At 46.0% G+C, this 22,263-nt stretch overlaps 1 protein-coding gene and 1 long non-coding RNA gene across 2 annotated transcripts in view; both read left to right on the top strand.

Annotated features, from left to right (window-relative positions):
• Positions 1-2,530, top strand: part of LOC109395400 (uncharacterized) — a 27,965-nt gene extending 25,435 nt beyond the window's left edge. Inside the window, exon 5 of the long non-coding RNA XR_002126648.1 lies at positions 1,470-2,530. This is a non-coding gene — a long non-coding RNA (uncharacterized LOC109395400). The remainder of the gene's footprint in view (positions 1-1,469) is intronic.
• Positions 2,531-7,182: 4,652 nt separating this feature from the next.
• On the top strand, positions 7,183-22,221 carry MEDAG (mesenteric estrogen dependent adipogenesis). Its single transcript, XM_019666354.1, has 5 exons — positions 7,183-9,560; positions 15,626-15,735; positions 18,384-18,496; positions 18,923-19,208; positions 21,013-22,221. The coding sequence occupies exons 1-5, from the start codon at positions 9,289-9,291 to the stop codon at positions 21,135-21,137; spliced, it is 906 nt and encodes a 301-aa protein (XP_019521899.1). The 5' UTR covers positions 7,183-9,288; the 3' UTR covers positions 21,138-22,221.
• The last annotated feature ends 42 nt before the right edge of the window (positions 22,222-22,263 follow it).

Raw genomic sequence — 22,263 nt, 5'->3', positions numbered from 1 at the left:
GGGGCCCTGCTGCTCAGAGCTGGCATCCCAAGCCAACTCTTAACCAACGCACCACTCGGCTGGCCCACACATGCAAAACTTTTGAATGGTAAAAACATACTCTAATATACTTGAGTATTTAACAAAACTAAAAGACAAATGATAAATTTTTTAAAAAGGTTAATATTTTTAATATATAAAGAACTCTGACAAACCAATAAGGGAAAGATGAATCCATATGTTAACAATGGACATAAACAGCAAATTCATAGGGGAAAAAATAAAAATAGCAGAAAACATACACAAAAATTTTTAACCTTCCTGATACCAAAATAAAGATTAAACCAATAAAACTCCCAACCTGGTGGGGAAAAGAAATGGAATAGAATTAAAATACCCAAGGTTGACAAGGATTGAGGAAATAGAGATTTTCACGCTGTGTTGTTGGGTATTTAAAGTGATACAACCTTTAGGAGAGCAATTTGGCATTATGTGTCTAAATCCTTCAAAAAGAGCACAGCACCTGATCCAGCTTCTTCAGATTAATCCTAAGCAAATAATTGGTCAAGTTGCCAAAGATCCAAGTGGAAAAATGTAAATGGCAGTATTATTTTCATTTAATAGTGAAAAAGGAGAAGCAACTTAAAGTACTGACAATATGGTATAATGAATAATAATTTACCTATTAAAAGAAAGGCTATCAAATACCATGAATAGTTTGATGTAATTTTATTTAAGAAAAATGTGTGTATATTAAGGAACACACACACACACACACACACACACACACCCCCCCTAACAGGGCCAGTCACTGTTCTAGTGCTTTACATATAATAAGTCATTTAATCCTCACTACAGAGCCCTGTGAAGTGAATGCTATGAGGAACTCCATTTCAGAAATGAGAAAACTGAGGCAGAAAAATAAATTCATATAGCTGGCAAGGGCAGAACTAGGAGTCAAATCCAGGTCCTGTGGCTCCAAAGTGCCTAGTTTTCACTAGTAATCATCTACACTGGGTGAAAATATATGCTTTCCGCACTCAACTTTACACCGAGAGAGAAAGGCTGGGGGACACACAGTAACCAATCTTCAGTGCTCATCTCTGGGTGTGGGGTGGTGGGTTGGATAGTGTGGGGGGAGGGATGACAGGGTGAAGGCCCTATTTATTCATTTTAAAAGTTAAATCAATATATTCTGATTTTTTTCTGCACTTAACACATATTATTCAGTAGTAAAGAACTGCAAGTTTTTCAAAGTTGCAGAGTTCTCACCAATGGTGAGGAAATGTTCATTTTCCCCCTCCTTCCACTGCTTCGGTAATTTACAGATCAAAATAGGATTAAGGAACCAGCTCAGTTTCCCGAATCCGCCTCTGCTAAGCTCTTGACTGTAAAACCTCACAAAAACACAAAATGTGTTTTTCTTTTTAAAATTTCATTTCTTTCTGAACATTCTGTGCCTGCTAATTTTTCTCTTCTTCTTCCAAAAGGATGAGGGGGCTGGGCCCAGCATTCCGAAGACCTGACGTCCCTCCAGGGTCCCGCCTCTTCCCACTGGTGTCAGCCCTGCCTCACCAAGAGCCTTGTTATTTCTGCTCTGTGTTTTCTCAGTCCCAGTGGAATTCTCATTTTTTTCCCCTTCTGACTCAAATCATTTTAGCTCTTCAGATTGTAACAAATATCAAAGGGCCTAGGGATAGTACAGTGTTTCCTGGTTCTACATTAAAAAAAAAAAAGAGTGAACGCGCTAGAGGTTGCTTTTTCTGCATCTGCGTGGGCTTTATCTCCTGGGAGGCGGGCATGAGTAGGCTCATCGCTAACAATAGTGGTGCTGATGGCGACGCAGTTCTGTGGGGTTGGTCCCGGGGTTGGTCCCGTGTCTCGCTCCTCGCATGTGAGATTTTATTGCCTGCTCATAAAAGGAAGCGGGTGGAGATAAGAGCACCCCCACGTCTTGCAGGGCGAGGTGGGTCAGGGCTCAGGAGAGGAAGAACCGGGATCTTAACCCTGGTCTGTCCACATCAAAGCCTGTGCCTGACCACTCAGGTCAGGGTCCGCTGACTATGTGGAGAAAGAGGGTCCATTCTAGACCACACCGGGGCTCAGGGATCAACCAATGTTGTGGAATGAATGTGTAAACAGAGCCACCACTGATTTGCCAATGAGTGTGAAAATGACTGCTAAATAAATTCCTTTTTTTATTTGAGAGAGGGACTTGGGGGACTGAGGTTGTGGGGGTTGGGGGTGGCTTTAATTTTCTTGTGGTCTGGAGTCTCTTAAACGGGAGGATACTGCCAGCCCTGGAGAGGTGGAGGGGCTGTGTGCCTAGAGAAAGGGAAGTGACACTGGAGAACCACAACTCACTCTAGACAGCAGTCTCGACTCAGGACTGGCACATTTTCTCTGTAAAGGGCCAGACAGTAAATATTTTAGGCTTCCAGGGCCCCACAGTCTCTGTTAAAACTGCTCACCCTGCTGTTCTAGCACAAACACACCCAGATGTCAACAAATGAGTGTGACTGTGTTTCAATAAAACTTTATTGACACTGAACTTTGACCATTATATAATTTTTACATGTCATGAAATACTACCCTTCTTTTGATGTTCCCAACTACTTAAAAAGCAGCCTTAATCACAGGTGTACAGAGATGGACAGCAGGCTGGACGAGGCCTGTGAGCCACAGCTTGGCCCCTTGCTCTGGGAGGAGGGAATCTTTCCACCCAGGGGCCAGTTCAGCTGCTAAAAATGAAAACTGCTTTCCCATTGTACCAGCTGTGGAACTCTGTGCAAGTTCCTGGAGGTCTGTGTACCTTGATTTCTCCTTCCATAAAATGGGAACATGAATTGTTCCCAGCTTAGAGGATTAAGTGATATAATCCATTGAAGACAATTAGAAGAGTGTTTGGCACAGAGAAGTCCTCACTAAATATTAGCCATCGTCACTGGGGTCATTGTTGTGGCTGATACTGTAACTGGGATGCAATAGGGTGAAAAATCCCAACAGCAGCTTGACCATGCCTGTTTCTGCCAGGAGCAGCTGTGGTTTGGAGGTCATGATGGGGTTCCCAGGGCCCATCTCTTGACCTCCCCATTTGCTCATTTTAGAATAGCCAAGAGTTTAGAGGTGGGAGGGTTCTCAGATGCCTTTACTGCAGCGTCCTGGGCAAGGCGGGGATTTTACCTGCAGCCATCACTGCACCAACCCTTTAAAAGTTGTGGTGATGCCACTGGTTGCTTCCTGTACCTAATCCATGCTTCTGTTCTTGGGCTTCAAGACCTCCATCCTGACAGTCTCCTCCACATCTGGCTGCCCTCATGTTCCCCTCCTTTCTTCCCTGTGTCCTCCTCCAGCTCTTCCTCCAACAGTCATCGAACACTTGTAGCTGGCTTGATTTGAGGTCTTGGGCATCTTGTGTCCCCAGCACCCAGCCCGCGCAAGCACCCAGTCAGCCTTTGTAGAATGGAGTCGCCCCTCTGTTCCCACAGTTGGTTCTCACCAACAGACTCTCTCCTCTTTCTCACTTGCACTTCCTCTAGGCTCCCTCCACATGCCAGGTGCTCCCAGCTGCTACAGCTTCCTTACCCACATTAGCCTCAGTGCCACCACCCTCAGTGCCCCACCAGCAATCAAGGAGATGTCACCAAAGTGCCGAAGAACAGGAGAGGACTGGCGTGGGTAGGCTTCCATGTGAACTCTTTCCCCAAGAGGGACTGTTTATTTGGGCAGACAAGATGCAGTGAACTCAGAGAAGAATACAGCCAGAGCCCGGTGAGCTAAGCACACAGGGAAGGAAGTAAAAATTTCCATTCTAGCTCAGCCATGACTAAAGTTGTCAGGAATCAGTACAGTCACTTAAAACTTAACTGGGTGAATCTCTTCACAAATCTAGGCTTGTATTTTCCCATATGCGCTTACTTTAGCTTTCACAGGACTTCAACAGATACAATCTCAGAAAAAAAATGATCTGAAACATGGTCAGCATATTTTTGTTCATTTATTTAACAAACACTCAATTATGTGTCAGGTACCATTCTAAGAACTTTATATATAACCACGATGCAAGGCTGCCTTTCATTCATTTATGCATTAATTCAATAAAAAGAAATTGGATAGATTCTGCAAAACTACATTGTACTAGGAAAAAAAGGCGTTAAGATATGGTTTTTTAAATTTCTGTCATGGATTTCGTGGGAGAGACAGACAAGTAGATCAATAACACAACACCTGTAGTAAGGGCATACATGGCAGACACCATTTGTCCTGAGGACCAGCAGGAAGGGCATGGCACTCACCTCCCAGGAGGTGCTATTTCAGCTGCACCTTGAAAGGTGAATGAGGATTTCCTTGAACAGTGAGGGAGTGGGGCTATAGCAGAAACAGACCATGTATAGCATGGAGGGAAGATCAAGGTCAGCCTGCATCTTCAGGGAGCTGCAGGCCATATCCCAGAAGCCTAGAGCTAAGCTCAATCGGCTGAGCCCCAGTAACAAAGTATTGCAGAGGGGGTGACTCTCACAGCATGGAGGCTGGAAATCCAAGCTCAAGGTGTCATCAGTTTAAGTTTCTCTTGAGGCCTCTCTCTGGCTTATCGATAGCTACCTTTTCGCTGTGTCCTCACATGGCCACCCTTCTGTACAGGCAAACATGTCTGGTGTGTCTCCTTCTAGTTATAAGGACACCAGTCAGATTAGATCAGGCCCCAACCCTAACAGCTTCATTTTAACTTCATTGCCTATTTAAAGGCCCTATCTCCTAATGCAGTCACATTCTGTGGTACTGTGGGTTAAATGGTTTCAACATGTGAATTTGGGGGACACAATTCATCCAGAAGCCATGAGGAGGAGGCATTGAGGGGTGTGAGGCTGGTATGGATGCTACTGGAATAGTCCGGGTTGGGGGGGAGTGATGGAAGGCTGAGAGAACAACAGCTCTGGGGATGGGAAGAAAGCAAGGGATTCCTGAGATTTGTAGAAGAAAAATCAGCAGTAGAGGGGGTGCCAGCTGGCTGGGGTGGAAGGACAGCATAGGAAGGCGTGGGTGGATGGAGAAAGTGAGAGTGCAGTGTAAGATGACCTCGACGTTCTGGACAGAAGGAGGGTGATGCCTTCCCAGAATGAGGTGCCATACCCCTAATACCAAAGATTTGAAACCATAAGTCTTCACTGCTGGCGAGAAGACAATTGGGTATCATTCTTTTGGAAGACAATGGTGCATATTTCAAGAGCCTTACACATTGTCATATCACTTGTCTCAATGATGTCATTTCTGAGAGTTTGGATACAGAAACAAATTAAAGTGCAAAAATGTTCACTGAAGCATTGTTTATAGTAAGGAAAAACTGGAACCAATCTACGTTTTCAGGAGGTGTAAAGAACTGTATAGTATATCCACTGGATGGAAGATAACATAGTAGCTTAAAATACTACTTACAGAGACAATTTTGAAACATAATATACCTATAGCGTTAAGTGACAAAAACAGGATAAAATTCTACTATATGAATACAACTGTGTAAACAAGCCAACAATATAAAAAAGACTGAAAAAATATCTTCACTAAGCAATAATTTTGTTTGCCTGCTTGGTACTTTGATAATGTAAAAGATGAAACATGAAAAGATCTCTATAGCGCTCCACTGATTAGCAGTGGCCTACATTACAACGAGTGCTGTTTTACCCTGTTCACTTTTTCATATCATTCTTTGGCATGTTGGTAGTATAGAAATTATCTCCAAAGAAGTGCAGACACTTTCCTGAAACTGATACTTCAAGTGAAACCTCTAAATAACACACCAGGAAAGCATCTTTGAAATGTTTTTATTCTGCTCAACATCATTTTACTGTACAAAACAATACACACTCATTTGGAAAATGCAGAAAATTTGTAAAATCAAAGAACTATGGAGAAGTAAAGAAAAATTTCATTGAATCCTCCTATTCAGATAATAAATGTTGATATTTTATGGTAAAGGAAACAGATTTTGATGGGAGGGACTGCTGTGTTTATTTTAACCAAGTTTATTTAACACTGACATAACACTGATGTTACATTTTACCCCTCAACAAAGCCAAATCGTCCATAGATAGTGCTGGGTGATCAGCAGTATTGAGCTCAGTCTATGTAGGGCTGAGCTGGGGTCTGCAGTGGATCTACCCTCATTGACCTTAAAATAAAAAAAGCAACTTTGTAGCCATTGTTGTCTTTGAAAGTTTATTCCATTAGCAGGTCAGAGACACGCTACTAGACTTCAGCAGCAAGTCCTGACATGTGCCAAGAGCCAACTGTGCTGACCCTTGCATTCTTCCCTTGCAGGGCAGGACCATCCTCTGTTTACCACCTCTGAAGTTCCAGCAAAGCATGGTCCTGGAACATAGCAGGTGCTCCGTAAACATTTGTGGGAATAAACTAAAGGCTTGGATTCAAATTCCTACCCTATCATTTCTCTGGCTTCCACCCCCATTTTCGAGCTAATGACTTTCATATTTCCATCATTACCCCTGCCTTCCCTCCAAAATTCCAGACCCAGCTAGCCAGCTGTCTCCTGGGCTTTTCCACTTGGATGTTCCATTGGTAGCTACACTGTCTATCTAGGTATCCAAGTGAAAGACTAAAAGTCTTCCTACTCCTTTGACTCACTCTTCACTAGTCCACTTATTTGATCAGCAAATCCTGCTGACTCTGGTTCAAACAAATCCCCAATTCATCCTGTCATCTCCATTCCCACAGATACTTCTGTGAACTCGCTCAGACCCTCATCGTCTCTTACCTGGATGGTGGCATCAATCTCCTAACTAGTCTCTCTGCCTCCAGTCTTCTGCTTCAAAACATCTTCTAAGAGGCCATAACTAAAGGTATCAATCTAAACTCAGGCAAGTTATATCCAGTCCTTCAAAACATCCAAAGACTCCCCATTGCCTTAGAATCCAAATTTTTGTCCCTTCCTCCTTGTCCTCCCCCTTTGTCCCGCCCCAACCCCCTCACCTCCAAGCCGTTGTTCTCAGTCTAGTTGTGGAGGACGCTGCTCATTGGCCCATTTTGGTATTATGATCACTGTGCTCTAGCCGGCTGAGGCAGTAAGTCACCATCCGCCAGCCGGCCACTCACATTGGCTGCCAGCCCTCATGGCAGCCCAGCTCCAGGTAAAGCCGTTGTTCACAATCTTAGCTGTAGAGGGCGCAGCTTACTGGTCCATGTGGGACTCGAATCGGCAACCCTGTTGTTCAGAGCTCGTGCTCTAACCAACTGAGCTATCCCTTAGAATCCAAATTCTTGGACAACTCAGAAGGCCTCTCACTATCTGGTTCCAACTTCCCTTTCTGGTCTCATCTCTTATAAAACTCACCCCTCTTACCCCAAATAGGCTTGGTCTGCTTTACCCATACAACATTTCCCACTCTTCCTCAAATAAACCGTACTTTCTTCACATAGACTGGTTTCGAATCTTCTCTCAATTACTTATCAATGGGGCTCCTTCCCCTGGGAGCTCCTTTCCTGTATTCAGAGTCCAGCCCATTTGTCATCTCCTCTGAGAAGAGCCTTCCTGAGGCCTCCCAGGTAGCAGCAACCACTCTCGTGACCTTGCTCTCACAGTACTTACTCCACGTATCTATTACAGCACTCACCTTACTGGTTCTTCATTTTGCTGTTATTGTTTGGGGTACCTGCAGAGCTTAAGATGGTGCCTGGTGTTTAGCAGTGACCATGTCACTGATTGGGGCGAGAATGCACACCTGCATAAAGTGTGCTGGGAATACAGCCCCAGCCTCTGGGTCCTGCCTGCAGCCTCAGCCCACCCACACCCATCCTCTGTGCAGTGCAGTGGTCCACAGTCTTCACTTTGCCAAACAATCCTTTGGGTGCTTGGTTCACAGGCAGATGCTCTTCCTCCAGTAAAAGATTGACTTGGTGGTGACCAATGCATGCTGGATGAACTAGATTTATACAGAGAAGCCCACCTTTGGGAATGGAGTCTGGTGCTAAGGGACCCATGTCTGCAGAAAGGACATGTGAATGGAATTCATTTATACTCTGGGATTTAAGTGAGATATGACAGGACTCTTCATTGGACTTGATTAAATCTATGCACAGGTCCATGCTGGGGACACACAAAGACAAATTAAAGGTGTTCCCTAAGTTGTACTCAACTTTTAGAGTCCTAAATTATGGGACTTCAGGGAGCCTGCTAAGCTCCTCAGAAGTGGGTGGGGTCCTCCTCCCATAAACCCAGGGTCCCCCCTGCAGGGTTATTTCATGGCGTGCCTTATCTTGGCTGGAAGGCTGGAATGGTCTCACCATCAGCCCATCAGGCTGTAAGGTGGGCAAGGGCGGGGCTTGTGTTTATGCCTTCCAGTCTTCTCAGCATTCAGCTTATTGTCTGTCTCCTAGTGGATGTTTCGGAAATCGTCGTTTAATTAAATTAAATCACATTAAACAGTCCTCCTTTCCTACCCCAGGAGGCCAAGACATCCAGTGTGTTTGCAGAAGGAGCACTCACATTATCTATAGACTGCCTGATCAAATGACTTGCTCGCGTCTCAAGAAGGCAGGGAGGAGGAAGCAGGGCTTGTCCCTCCATCCCCACTACTGGACAGGCACCCTGCGGCCTTTGGTCCCTGCCGGATAAGCCAGGGGAAGCAATTTCATGAAACCCAGGGGGGACTCACGAAGTCTTCATGGAAAAGTGACGTGATCCGTGGGATCTGTAGGAGGAGGGGAATCCGGGGAAAGGAATCAGTGCGAGGAAAGGCAAGGCGGAGAAAGAAGTCAGGGTATAATCTGGAGCGGAAAAAGCAGAAAACTGAGGCCAGGAGACCGGGACTGACAGCTGCGGCAGATCTTGGAGCCAGGAACAGGGGTCCGGCACTGCCCTGACGGCCCCGCCGCCCCAGGAGGGAGAGCGAGAGAGGGGCGCGCCCCCGTCCAATCGGCTCGCAGAGGCGCGGTGTCTTGGGCCTGGGTGGGTGCTGACGTCCTCCTCTCACCCAGGGCCACTGTCCCGACCCCGCCGGCCGTGTCCGCCCAGCCCCGGGTGCGAAGCAGGAGACCCGAGGGGGATGAGTAACTCTTGGCTGCGGGCCGGCGCGGACGGGCGGGAGCGCGCCAAGTTGTGAGTGGTACGCACTCGGCCCGGAGGCCTGGGGTCGTGTCCGCGGCCGGGCGGGGCAGCCGCACCCAGGGCGATAAAAAGGCCGCGCGGCGCCGGGCAGTCTTTTCTGCGCCCGGCTGCAGCGCTCCTCGCGGGCGGGCACCGGAGCGGACCGACAGGGGTAGGACGCCCGGGATCTCAGAGACCTCCGGGCGGTGGGGATGGCGGCGTGCGCGCCCGCGGCCAGGCCCAGCCTGACCTCCATCTCGTCTGGGGAGCTGCGCAGCCTATGGACGTGCGACTGCGAGCTGGCCATGCTGCCGGTGGCCCAGCTGCTGCGCCTGCTGCCCAGCGCCCTCCAGTTGCGCGGCGACGTGGTCGCGGTGCCCGGCCCCGGTGAGACCGCGGCCGCGCGCGGGGGCTTCAACGTCTTCGGCGACGGCCTCGTACGCCTCGACGGGCAGCTCTGCCACCTCGGCGGCTACATCAAGAGGTGGGTGGGCTCCCTGGAGCGCGTCCTGGCCGCCGGGTCCCCGGGAGCCCCCGCTGGCCTCTCCTTCTTGGTGCCGCGTCTAGATTGTTCTCTGACGTCACTGGGGGCCGCAGAGCTCTCCCGCCCTGGCTTTTCTGTGCCTTGCCCTGAATTTCTGCAGCTGTGCTAGAAATCTCCCAGGGGGACAACCCGGGCAGGCGCGCGGGGGAGTGTAGGGTGGGGAGTGCGTCACTGGCCGGTGATTTTCCCTTTCTGGCTTCTTAACTGGGGGCACGCCCTTCGGACGTGTTTACAGAGGAGAGACTCACCCTGGCTTTAGATGCGGTGGGGTGGGGAATGGGGTGGAGGGGGGGTACTCAGTTTTGTGCACTATGAGCTTTATTTAGTGAAGAGATCCAGTGGAGAAGCGTGTAAAAGTTCAAAGTGACTTATCTTTGGCGTCCCTTAGTGTTTCAAATAAATAAATCAACCAACCGTAGACACGCAGGGAGCAAAGCCTAGTAAGGTCCAACCTAGGGTCCTGTGGGCCGTGGTGTGGGCAGATGACTTTCTGGGAAAGTGAGTGTAATGCACGTCTGTGCGTCTGTGTGTCTGTTGTGTGTGTGTTGGGGGCGGGAGGGAAGGTCATATTTGTGCTGTGGCACTCACTGATCGCCAGGATGTGGGCGAGTGCAGTCTAGAGCTTGGCTCGGAGATGAGAAGTCGGCCTCTGTTACAATGCCATTGCTACTGGAAAAGACAGCAGCACTGAGCCGCCCTGTGGGTGGGGTGCAGCCAAGAGGGGCAAGCAACCAAAATGACATTTAAAATGCCTTCGTCAAAGCTGCTGGCCAAACCTTGTTTGTCCACACAAAGAAAGAGTGAGGGCTTTGAATGTTTGAAAAACCATTCCCGGCAAGAATTTCTTCCTTTCTTAATGAATTTAAAATTCCAACCCATTAGCAGGGGACTGGGAGGAACTGAATTAGAAATCAGATTTGTGACGATTTCAAAAGAAATCTTCGTATTTGAGAACAGAGTATGAAAAATAAAAATGACCAGAATTAATTGAAGCTATAAGTTAGGCCTTTGACAGAGCCAGCTCCACCAGTCTTGGCAAGCATCACTGCTAAATTCCCCTGCCTTCCTTCCCTGGGAGCCTTGCCCTGGACTTCCTGACACATTCTGCTCTGCTTTCTGCTCTCAGCTCACCTGGTCCTTGCCACATGCCCACCTGGAGGCCTGGGTGTGACCACCCCAAAGTCCCCAATGCCTGGCTAAGCCATGACTCCCCCTGGGGTCCACGTCTCCCTCCTGTTTTGCCCACCCACTGGTGGGATGTTTGGCCTGACAGACCCAACCTGCTTCTTGTGCCTGTCTCAGCTCAATAAATGGTTCTAAGCTCAGGTCCTTCCCACTTTGTTCCTTGTTATTTTAAATAATTGGAGTGTAACCCTGTGGATCATGGACACATGATGCAGAGAACCACACATCCCTCTGGCATTTGTATATTCGAACAATTAATTCATTTGTAAGCCTTTGAGCAGAGGGACCATGTCTTAGACCAGTGCTTCCTGAACTTGGAGTGCACATGTAGGTCTCCTGGAGATTTTGTGAAACGTACATTCTGGTTGAATAAACCTGGAGAAGGGCCTGGGAATCTGTAGTTTTACATGCTCCCAAATGATGCCAGTGCTGTGGGTCCATGGACCACACTTTCAGCAGCAAGATCTTAGACAGCTATCATTTCTTATTGAAATGGTGCATTTTCTTATCTGTCTCCTCAATGTGCTTCTTGAAAGCAAGACTATTTCATTTCTCATCTTGTGTCCCTAGTACCAGGCACATTGTCAGTGTTTAGCAAACATTTGTTGCATGAATGAATGAATGAATGAATGAATGAATGAATCATTCTGTGCCCCATCACATGCACTGTTTCACATGCACTGTGCATCAATAATTGATGAATGAATGAATGTGCCAATGGTGTGTATCCTTGATTTGAGTCACAGACAGTAGAGTGATAAATCTAATAAAAATTTTGCTTAATTTCACTGGAGGAGGGACAGATGGATAGGAGGAAGTGGAGGAGAAGGAACTTTGGAGAACTTGGGGCGGGGCGCTGTATAAAACTATCAAGTTAACACTAGAAACCCTGAAGAGCCATCCTGCATGCTCCCAAAGGCAGAATGTCCCTGCAAGCTTTTGCTTAGTGTCACAGCACTCTAAGCAATTTCTGGGCCTTCTACATGAGGACTATTCCAATATGTGTTCCTCTTTTTCTCCGCTCCTTTCTCCATTTTTTTAAAATGAACACACACACCCTCAGATGAAAGCCATGGTTATGAATTCCTATTTGTCTCTGAGCAGTAAATTGTCAGAGCCAAGGGAAATTTGGAGCAGCTCTTCAGATCAGGCTAGAGATGATATGAAACCAGAAGGTAACACCAGAAAAAAGGAGGTGTCTTGGAAGGTGGGTGATCTTTCAGCCAGTCCTGATTTGCTAGAAGCAACAATACAGTGTTCTGTCTCTGTCCCGCCTTTCAGATGTTGCCTTCTTTCAGCTGTCCCTTTTAGCCTTCCAAACAGAAAAGGCAAGGATAGAAATTGGAGCAAGGAAGGGGAAATTCTTGCTCACTTATTTTTTTCAGCTATTCATGTCCTCCTTTCCTGGTAACTCAAATGAACCCATCCCTGGTTGGGTGTCAGAATCTTACAGCACTTTATTCTGAGGGCAGCAGAGTTGGCCAGGATTAAAGAGACTAATCATGTTTGTTGAGCAGCTACTATGGGCCCAAGGACATATGTCTATGCTGCTTGCACCACACTGAGTCATCAAACAGAAGGCAATACTGTTATGCCCCTTTATGGATGAGGGCACAGGTTCAGGCAGGTTAAGTAACTCACTCAGTGTCACAGTGGGTTGTGGCTGTGGGGCTGAGTTCATACAGCCAGTCAATTAGGACATGATACAGATTGAATCACTATGCTTTCCACCACAGTGTCCTGCCCCTCTGATCTTTGGACTGGAGTCAGGTCTAGAAAGAAGCATTTTTGGGCCAGGGTAATGGCAATGAAGAAATGAGCATTTAAAGGAACAGTCTTCAACTGTTTGCTTTTCCTCCCTAATGATAACGTCAGCAAATATGATAAGTACCCAGTACACAGAAGCAATATTTGCACAGTAATTCAGGAATGTGCATGATTAAAGATGAAATAAATAGTCCCTAAAGCAATCCAATAAGGTTCCTCTTAAAATAAAATGAGGGATTGGATGTCAGATACTTAAATAACTGTCTTTTTGTATTTTAGTGACTTATATATCCATATTTTATAACAGTGAATTCCAAAGGAATGCTCACATTTCTTTACCTCACTGGAATTTAGAGGTGTTTAACAATTGGACCATAACCGGGAGGCTGGGAATGGATGACTGAAGGAGGTATTGCTTATTTGCAACCTGGTTTGAATAGAGAGTTTATTAAGTAGGGCTCTTGCTGCCATCTCTTGACTATGAGTTCTGTTATCAGAGCTCTCACATAAGCAGCAGCATTTTCGCACATCTCTGGTACAGTGATAGCTGGCATGCTCTGTGATGATGTTTACAGGCCCGTGAAGATCCTAAAAGTGCCTCTAAATCATCAAAGAGGGATTCAATTATGTAGAGCATAGTTTTATTATTCAGGGCATCTTATCAATTCAGACTCTAAAAGAAAGGGATAACTCATGTGTAGGTCAAGCATTAGACTCAGCATGTGGCTATCCAGAAGCCCCATCCGCCCCTTCCCCTGAGCATGCGCCATAGCATTCCAAAAAGCCTTCCACAGAATTCTGGGGGAAACCGATTATTTTCATAACCAGAGATCATTTCTAAGTTGAGATTTTTACCTTTTTCCTACCGATGACGCTTTCCATTGGGTGTCATTCGATTTTGTAGGTGGAGGCACATATTGTCATCAGAATAGTAATCGACAGTACAGATTTCCTGGCTGCACTGCACCCCCCCCACCCCCACCCCGTGCTCACACTCCATGGTGACAGTCAGACTGGGGATGTGGAGAAAGCAGAGGAGTCACTTTGGGGGAAATATTACATACTCAAATGACTATAAATTAACTCTGTGACAAACAAGGTGGGAGAATGTGAAAATCCACCTTGGATGGCTCACAGGTGGCACCTGACTCCCGCCCCAGCATCATGCATCTATCTTTTTGATGTTTACTTCAATCAGTCTTGCCCTTTTCTTCTTCTGCTACAAGAGTTCTCATCTGCCTTTCTCCTTCTGCATCCCTCCCCCTCCCCACCCCTGCAACCACAGACCTCTGCCCTTCCCAGGCTGCTCCTGCCTGCCTCTCCTTGGCAGCTGGGTGGCAGAGGGAGTGGGAGAGCCCAGGGGAACCCCCTGCACTGCCATCCTCTATCCAATTCCCGCTCCCTAGGCCCTGCGCTCCTCAGATGTGATAAGGCCCCATGTGAATGCCTACCTGGTACCCAGCATATTATCTCTGCTTAACGAATATCACTTAATGAATGGACCCCACAAATGGTGATCCCCTTTCTCCTTCCTCCTTGCTTCCTTTCTCCAGTACTTTTTGGCAGATGGTCAGTTGGGACAAAGAACAGGAAAATTCTCTGTCTGCTGATAAGGAACACAAGTGCTTTCCCCCTGCACATGCCCCACCTCACCCCATTCTCCCTCCACACTGCTCTGCCCAAGTGAGGGCAAGGGCGGGGGAGGGTCGGAAGAGGAGCAGTACAAAATTTCCAGTCTGCACTTTCATACCCAGGCCACCCCTTGTTACTTCTCCAGGTCCCCATCCCTTTCTCCACTCACACTCCTTTCCCCTACTCCTGTATTCCTCACCCACACCCCTGAACATCAATGCCTGCACCCCCTTTCCTCCTCGGGAATGCACCAGCCCTGTGTCCCCTCCCCACCCCAGCCACCTGACCACCACCAGTGCCCACGGGTTGGGAGGTGGAGACTATGTTCAGAGCATGTTAATCAGAAGATAGGAAGCATTTTAGAAGCTCCATCAAGGGTCAGGTTTTAAAAGCTCTCAAAACCCAGTCTGACAAGCCCAGAAAAAGATAATGACGAATATTTCTAAGAAACCAAGCTGTGAGACAGACAAGTGGAAGCTGTGTTTTTCTGACTTGGGGGTAGATTTTCTCCCACATGCTCTTGACCTAGGCCTGGGTTAAAGTGCGCTGGCCCCATTGAGCGGGTTGTGAGACATGGGCGAGGGAAGGGAAGCTGCGAGGATGGTGTGGCCACAGCTCCCTGCTGCAGGGAGCTCTCCACGGCTGTCATTTTCATGTCTGACACTGGGGAGGCAGCCGCGTCCTGCAGCTGGCTGGACTGGATGCCATTTGGGCTGCCTATGTCCATGCAACCCTGAGCTTGGGTTGGGTTAGAAATTTAGTCCTCTTCTTCAAGGAAGCTAATTTACACTTGGATCTGCCTTTTTATCAACAATGCGAGTAGAGACATAGAAAGACTGCTTGGAAATTTAGTAGAGTAGGGAGAGAACGCTGGCCTACTGGATGACAGAGTCAAAATGCAAAGGCTCTTCCCAAGCTGGAACAGTGAATGAAAACCAAGGAAACTAAATTTAACAGGGCCCCGGGCAGAAGTACAACATTGGTTGTTGTTTTTTTTTTATTATATAAGCTCAGGATCAGGGAGATGTGATTTCATTCTATAAATATCAGTTTATGCGTAATCTATGGAGAGAGCTGGGTTTATTTTGAGATTAGGGAAGGTAAGAGAGAGAGGAGAAGAAAAGGAGTTTCAGACCAACTAGTAAGACAGGATGGCTGCATTGGAGAAGACCCACGTAATTCTACTTATTGAGTGCAATTCATTCTCAGTTTAGGGAGACATAGAACTCATAGCTTCAAATTAACTCTTACAGCCCAAAAGATAGATGGTACTGGTTATCATTTGAGAGCCAAGCATTGGTACCAGGCTACCTTAAGGACCATGGTCACCTTTGGATTGCATGTTGGTCTCAGCTGACCAGGAGAGAGGGATCTACTTCTATGGTTACAATATGGTTTCCTCTTCTACTTTTTTTTTATAGATTTGTGGAACTAACCAACTACTGCGATTATAAAGACTACAGGGAAACTGTATTGAGCAAACCAATGCTGTTCTTTGTTAATGTACTGACCAGAACGGACACCTCAGAAGGTTGGTATATACGTATTTTGGATTGACTCTGTCTTGCTGGGCTTTGGGCTGTGGCATGCTGATGCCATAGCAGTTGGGCATGGAGACAGCAGGGTGGATGTTGGCTAGTGACAAGGCTGGGGGTGAGAAGCCTGGCATGTGAGGCCATCTGAAGCACAGCACAAGGCTGCAGAGCAAACCTCTGCATGATCCTGGGCCTTGGTCATCTGTCTTTGAGATTTCTGAGCCTGCAGTGGTTTCAAAAATGACTGGAGTGATGAAGATGACTCCACGAAGATGTCTACCACCTATCAAACACTCAGGTATTCCAGGCATGCTCTAATGTCATTAATTGGCACAGTAGCCTGGCAGGGCTTATCATCCAAATGGGAACATGAAAGTAGATGCTGTTAATAATCATGCTGGGAAAAAGGTGTAAACTGGGACTGACTCAGGTGAACTAGGACACGTGGTCATCGTACCTGTCAGGTGCTTATGCCATCTCCATTTTGTAGATGAGAAAATGAAGAGAAAATAATACTTGCAGATGCTTTTATGTCTCAGGCTATGATATTTGAATTTCAGTTTTAGAAATGTCTCTTTATTGCTTCTTCCAAGAAATCAGACTAACTAATAACAACTATATTAATTCAAATTCTAATATGAAAATATCCATCTCCCCTTCTTCCTCTTGTTCAGGGGGACATGTGATGTAAACCCTGGACATAATGATAAAAATAGAATTTCTTAAGCTAACTTCTAACTAGCATTCTTAAAGTGAGTCCAAGGTAATAAGAAATGATCTACAAATTCTAAAGAAACTTCCTCATTCAGATTCCTGGAGCTGATTATCTGCTCATTTCATCCCATCATTCAGATTCTCTTCTCACTTCCTAATTCAAAGTCAAGATGCTGTCAGCGGGAGGGAGCCGGAGCAGCCCACGCGCGGTAACAAGCAGCTCGTTAGCGCTTCCGAGCCCCTGATCTTATTTGGCTTGATGATGGCCAGGAATCCAGAGAGCTCTCTAGGAATGTAATTCACAGACGCATCAAGTACACATCCTAGTCCATCTCTTAGGAGGAATCTTAAGAAAGAATAGATACCTCTCCATTTTAACATTTTAATGACAGTACGGGGAATGGCACAAGGAGGTATGTGTGGGTGGCCTACGAAAGGTACACAGTTGTTGTGGAAGGACATACAGAAACCCAGGTGTGGATTCATTGTGAGGAAAGCCGTGAAGTGAAGAGAGATTTTGTGATACAAAAGCTTAAGATGGTCAAATTTAAATTAAATGAAAATTGTGATTAAGGCAACACATCTGGCCCTGCTGGTATCATAAACTGTACTTTCGTGCAAGTTAGAAAAAGCCACCATTAGCACAAGACAATTTACTAATTCTTTCCAGAAGTTTGTCATAATAAATATACAAATAGCCAATGTCTAAGAATGTGACTGGCGTCATTTAGAGTTGTGCAGTGCACAACCTGTGCAACCAGTACAACTGTGGAGTATGCTAGCCCAGAGCAGGTAATGAACTTAAAGTTCCTGGCTTGGTTTGTGTGAAAGTTAAATCAAGGTACAAAATAGCTTGCTTGTTTCATTATATCTCACCTCAAAGAGAACATGAAGTAGTTTCTAGCTAAAGTACCCCAAAAACAATTTGAGAGAAAGATGGGGGTAGGAAAAATAAATAAGACCAGTGCACAGCTTAGTTCAAAATGTGTTCCTCAGGGATGTAACATGTGTCACTGGTGGACTGCAGGTCTGGTGCTCAAAGCCAAGGCAAAATGCTAAGTTCTCAAAATCTCCTAAACAGAGGGTGACAATCCATGTTATGTGTCTCCCTAGAAAAAGCACTAGAGTAATTAAGGCCATAGAGCTGGCTTCTGGGGGCTGGAAAAGTTAAGGGGTTATTGGTTAATAGTATTTCATATTTCCTAATGAGTAAACAGCCCTCCCTTTGCTTAGGTTATACAGGATTGGACAGAATGGGATTTAAGAGATTACAAAAAAAAAAAAAAGAAAAAGAAAAACAATAATGACAAAAACCCAACTGTGGCAGGACGCAGACATCGTATAATTTAAGCAATGGGAGGACTTTCCTTCCCGCTGGGGATTGTTGGAGCATGGAGGAGAATTGCGTGGATCCATAGTGCCCTCCAGCAGCCCTTTGGCAGAAGAAAGCCATGCCTCTGGGGAAGGAGGGGACAATGGGGGAGGAGAGGCATGGGGCAGCCTACTTTCCTGGACTTGACTGATTTTCTGCTTCACAAATGAGGACATGTTGGTGACAGTCAAGTAACAGTTCAAACACCCAGCAAGGCGGTGACAGGAAAACCAGCTGTCCTGCGTTCTCACTTCAGCTCCCCGGGCTTCACACGGGTAGAGGCTCTATTCTCACCTGTGATGATGATGGAATGGAACTTACCATTTCTCAGACAAGAGTGACAAAGTGCAGCCGCGGGGGAGCTGGTTTTCTGACCTGCTTCTTTCCCACCTGCAAAACTCCAAAACGTTTCCAGAAATCTGGTGAGGCTCTGTGACAAGAGAGGCTATAAATGAGTAAAATCTCCAAACACGGTGGGAATCACTGCTTTGTCAAATACTAAGTACGTGTATGTCACTCATGCACACTTCTTTTTGAATTCTGCTTCCTCATTTCTAGAAAGAACATACGCATTTCTCGTGAACACAAGGCATCCCAAGATAAGAAGGCAAATAGAGCAAGGGATGGACATGGTCATTTCCTCAGTGATTGGAGAAAGCTACCGGCTTCAGGTGAGCACTAGCCTGCCTGGGTCCAGGGCAGCGGCACACCCAGGGCTCGGGCACTTTGTGTCGGCTGAGTCTCTGGAGCCCAGCTATAATGTAGCTGCATCCAGACATAGACAGTTTCTGTTGCTTCATCATCACCAATAAAATGAGCTGAGTTTCTAGCAACTTATTAGAAATGGTGTAAGGATGAATGTCAACTTGACCAAGCACCTCAAGGTCTGTAGATGGAATATGCTGCGAATGCAAAAATTAAAGGCGACTGTTTAAAAATATCTGTCAGAATAAAAGAGAAATAAGAGGTTGACATTTTGGACATTTGGGCAGTTGTTATTGCTATAATATTGTATAATTCTATAATAATATAGAATTCTGAGATATATCATCATCGTCATATGCATGAAATTCATCAAATGCTTCTCTCTCTTTCAGTTTGATTTTCAAGAGGCAGTAAAGAGTTTTTTCCCTCCGGGATGTGAGGTGCTTAATGGAGAAAATTTGAGCTTTGCCTATGAATTCAAAGCCGATGCGTTATTTGATTTCTTCTATTGGTTTGGGCTCAGCAATTCCACTGTAAAGGTGAATGGAAAGGTTCTGAATTTGTCAAGTACAAGTCCAGAAAAGAAGGAGACAATTAAATTATTCCTGGAAAAGATGAGTGAACCTTTAATCCGAAGGAGCAGTTTCTCTGACCGAAAATTCAGCGTAACTTCCAGAGGTATGTTAATTCTCAAGTACCCAAGGAAGGTACTTAAATAAAGGGTAGAATAATATCATGGGAGAGGAGAGACAATGAATGGACAAGGTCAGGCCTCCAGATAGAGGGGAAATGCAACGTAACAGAATTTATACAGTAAGAAGTAAGAAATGTTTACTACCAAAAAGAAATACACTGCTTTTCCTTTCAAGCTCCGTAACATTTACTGATATAGCAGCCATCTTGTGTAGCACACCCAGAAAATAATTTTTCAATATATTATTGATTTAAATACATATTAATGCTCATTTAAATATTATCAGCAATTATTTAAATATTGTGAAAGAATGGTGCTTTCCTGATGTGCATAGCTGGGGCAACAGAATGTAAAAAAAAAGTGTCAGTTGAGGGAGGAATCTACATGGTAGAGATATTTATCAATTTTATGTCAATAAAAACCAAAAACATTGGAAGAATTCTCCATAGTTTGTAAGACCACAAAAGAATAACTCGAGATCATTTCACTTAACAAATAACATATTATATGAGGTGCATTCTAAATTTTAATGTCCAGTGCCTGCTCCCCAGGGGTTGGTGAGACTTCAGACTGATGTGGCTGAGAGGGTGACAGAGGCCACACCTAGCTCTGCCTCTCTTCTCTGAGCCAGTTCTCTCTGTCCTGTGCTAGTAGGGCTGGATAGAAATTTCATTCAACCAGGACTTTTGCTGTTAATTGCAAAAACAAATCAAACAAAAAAACCCCACTCTCTATGAATCTACAATTTTCAAAAAGTTCAGCTGTAAAATACAGAGTCTTCATTAATTATATTTAATGATAGTTATTTTCTTCCAATGTTTGTAGCAAAAATGCTTCCTCATAGCTATTTCTTATCTTGGAAGTAGCCCCTTTCTGTGTCTGCCTCTCCCTTCTTCTCCCTCCTCATTCCTGTCACCTTCCCTTTTTGATTCTCTTCCTGCGCACCCTATCTCTGTCTTTTTGTCTGTCCTCCTCCTCCTCTTCCTCCTCCTCTTCCTGTCCTTCCCCTCCCTCTTTCCTTCCCCCCTCCCTCTTTCCCTCCCTCCCTCCAAATTGTTTTGCTTTCTCTATCTGGGTGTTCCTTACAAAGATGCCTCCGTGCTCTGCTCCATTGCAGACAGGTGTGGGGGTTATATACTAATCTTTTTGGCGGAAAATGAACTTGGCTGGTGGTAGCAGTCCAAGATGCCTTCCTGTGACACTCCTCCAATGCCACCCACTGGCCTGGGCAGGGTTTTACTGTTTCCCCAATGCTCACCCTTGGTCATGTAGGCTTCCCAGGGTATCCACAGCCATCCTGGGGACACCCAGGGGCATGTAAAGGTGGGTAATGCTTCCTTGATGTTTACGCACAGCCAGCCTGGGGCCACGGCCACTCCAGAGCAGTGGAGCTCCCATTATGCGTGGCGGAGGGCACAGCCAAGGTGCAGCAGCAGCTGTGGCCTCCACGGGCCCTGCCTGGGTGAATCAGGTAGCCCAGCTTCACCTCCTTCTCAAACACTGATCTTTGTCCTAGGATGTCCCCACTGTGGGCCTTTTGCCATCAAGTTAGAAAGGGCTCATGCAACTCATTGCAAATCTACTCCAGCTCACGGAAAAGCACATGGCAGTCCATGTCCTGCTGGCAACAAAGGGCAGCCATTTCTGTTTACTTTTCTGAGTATTTCTGAGGAAGCCAGGATTCTCTTGTAATCATTGAAATGGTGATGCTGTATGTGTTCTGGAGCCGCTGCTGGTTTTGTTTCTGTTTTCCAGTGATGGTAATCACGCCTGCTTTACTTCTTTCAGGTTCAATAGATGAAGTTTTTAACTGCAATCTGTCACCCAGATCATCTTTGACGGAGCCTCTTTTGGCAGAATTACCGTTTCCAAGTGTTCTGGAATCTGATGAGACACCCAGCCAATCTCTCTGATTGGACTGAATGTTTTGCGGTTCCTCCTACATGCCAGGCCTGAGCCAGAACTGAAGGTTGAGGGGACCCGGAAGAGGTGGGAAGCAGGCCCTTCTACCCACGGGTCCCCCTCTGCCCCTCGGAGCCTCCGGTCTCCCCTTTCCATAAGTGCCACCCTGGCAGGCCAGATGCGGCTGACTTCAAGGTGGGAGGCCTCTGGCCCCATGGGCGGGGACACCCTCTCCTTTGAACTCTTCTCCAAAGAGGCAGAGGGAGCGGTGGGGTCCTGCCACCCTGAGTGCTTTGCTCAGGACCTGGGCACCCTGGGAGTTCCCCTGGCAGCCAGAGCAGTCCATTCTGGGTGTTGACCCATGATGCTTCATAACTGAGGGTTTAGCCCTCTGCTTGGGACACCTTCGTCTGAACCCAGATCCAGCCAGTATGGGGCTAGCTGTGCTGCCCTTTTGCAAGCTTGGCTGAGCCAAAAGGCTGGAAGGCAAGTATGTTTCTCATCCTGCCTGTAGGATACCTTAGGAGAACCACTGGAGGTAAGGTGTGCTGGCACCTGACTAGGCGGATAGCATGGTAACCCCACCACCCACTGCCTAAAATTTGAACTCCTGTGGCCTCCCTCTTAACAAAGTGGCCTGTGTAGAAAAGGCCAGGCAATGTGGTACCAAACAGTGACAGGGGAAGGCTAATGCATACAGCAGTGTCCTCTTTATTGAAAGCACATTATGTCAGTTGGATATTTTAAATAAGCTTTTAGCAATCCTAACACTAAAAGAAAGCTATAACATTACCATAATACATTGTTACATCAATGCATTTCTCGTCTCATAGCTACAATGGAATTCTTCAAAAAGAAAAAAAAATCATCCTATCTACATATAAAAACCTGCATGAATGAATCACTACATATGCTTAGAATGAAGAATAATTAAGGGTTCTGAGTATAATTTTTCTATCCTTTATTAAAAAACGTCCCTGTATTTTGATGGCACTACTAATTGTCCTTTCTTTCATATTTGAAATGTTATGTACTATCTTTGTGCAATTAAAACTGTTATCATTCAACATAAAGTTGATTAAATTTGTGACTAAGTGTGTGTGTGTGTGATCTTTCCATTGTGCTTTGTGTATTTGC

Source organism: Hipposideros armiger, unplaced genomic scaffold, assembly GCF_001890085.2.
Source record: "Hipposideros armiger isolate ML-2016 unplaced genomic scaffold, ASM189008v1 scaffold_467, whole genome shotgun sequence".
Lineage (NCBI taxonomy): Eukaryota > Metazoa > Chordata > Mammalia > Chiroptera > Hipposideridae > Hipposideros > Hipposideros armiger.
Note: the sequence above shows the minus strand (reverse complement) of the source record. Positions and strands in the feature narration are given on the sequence as shown.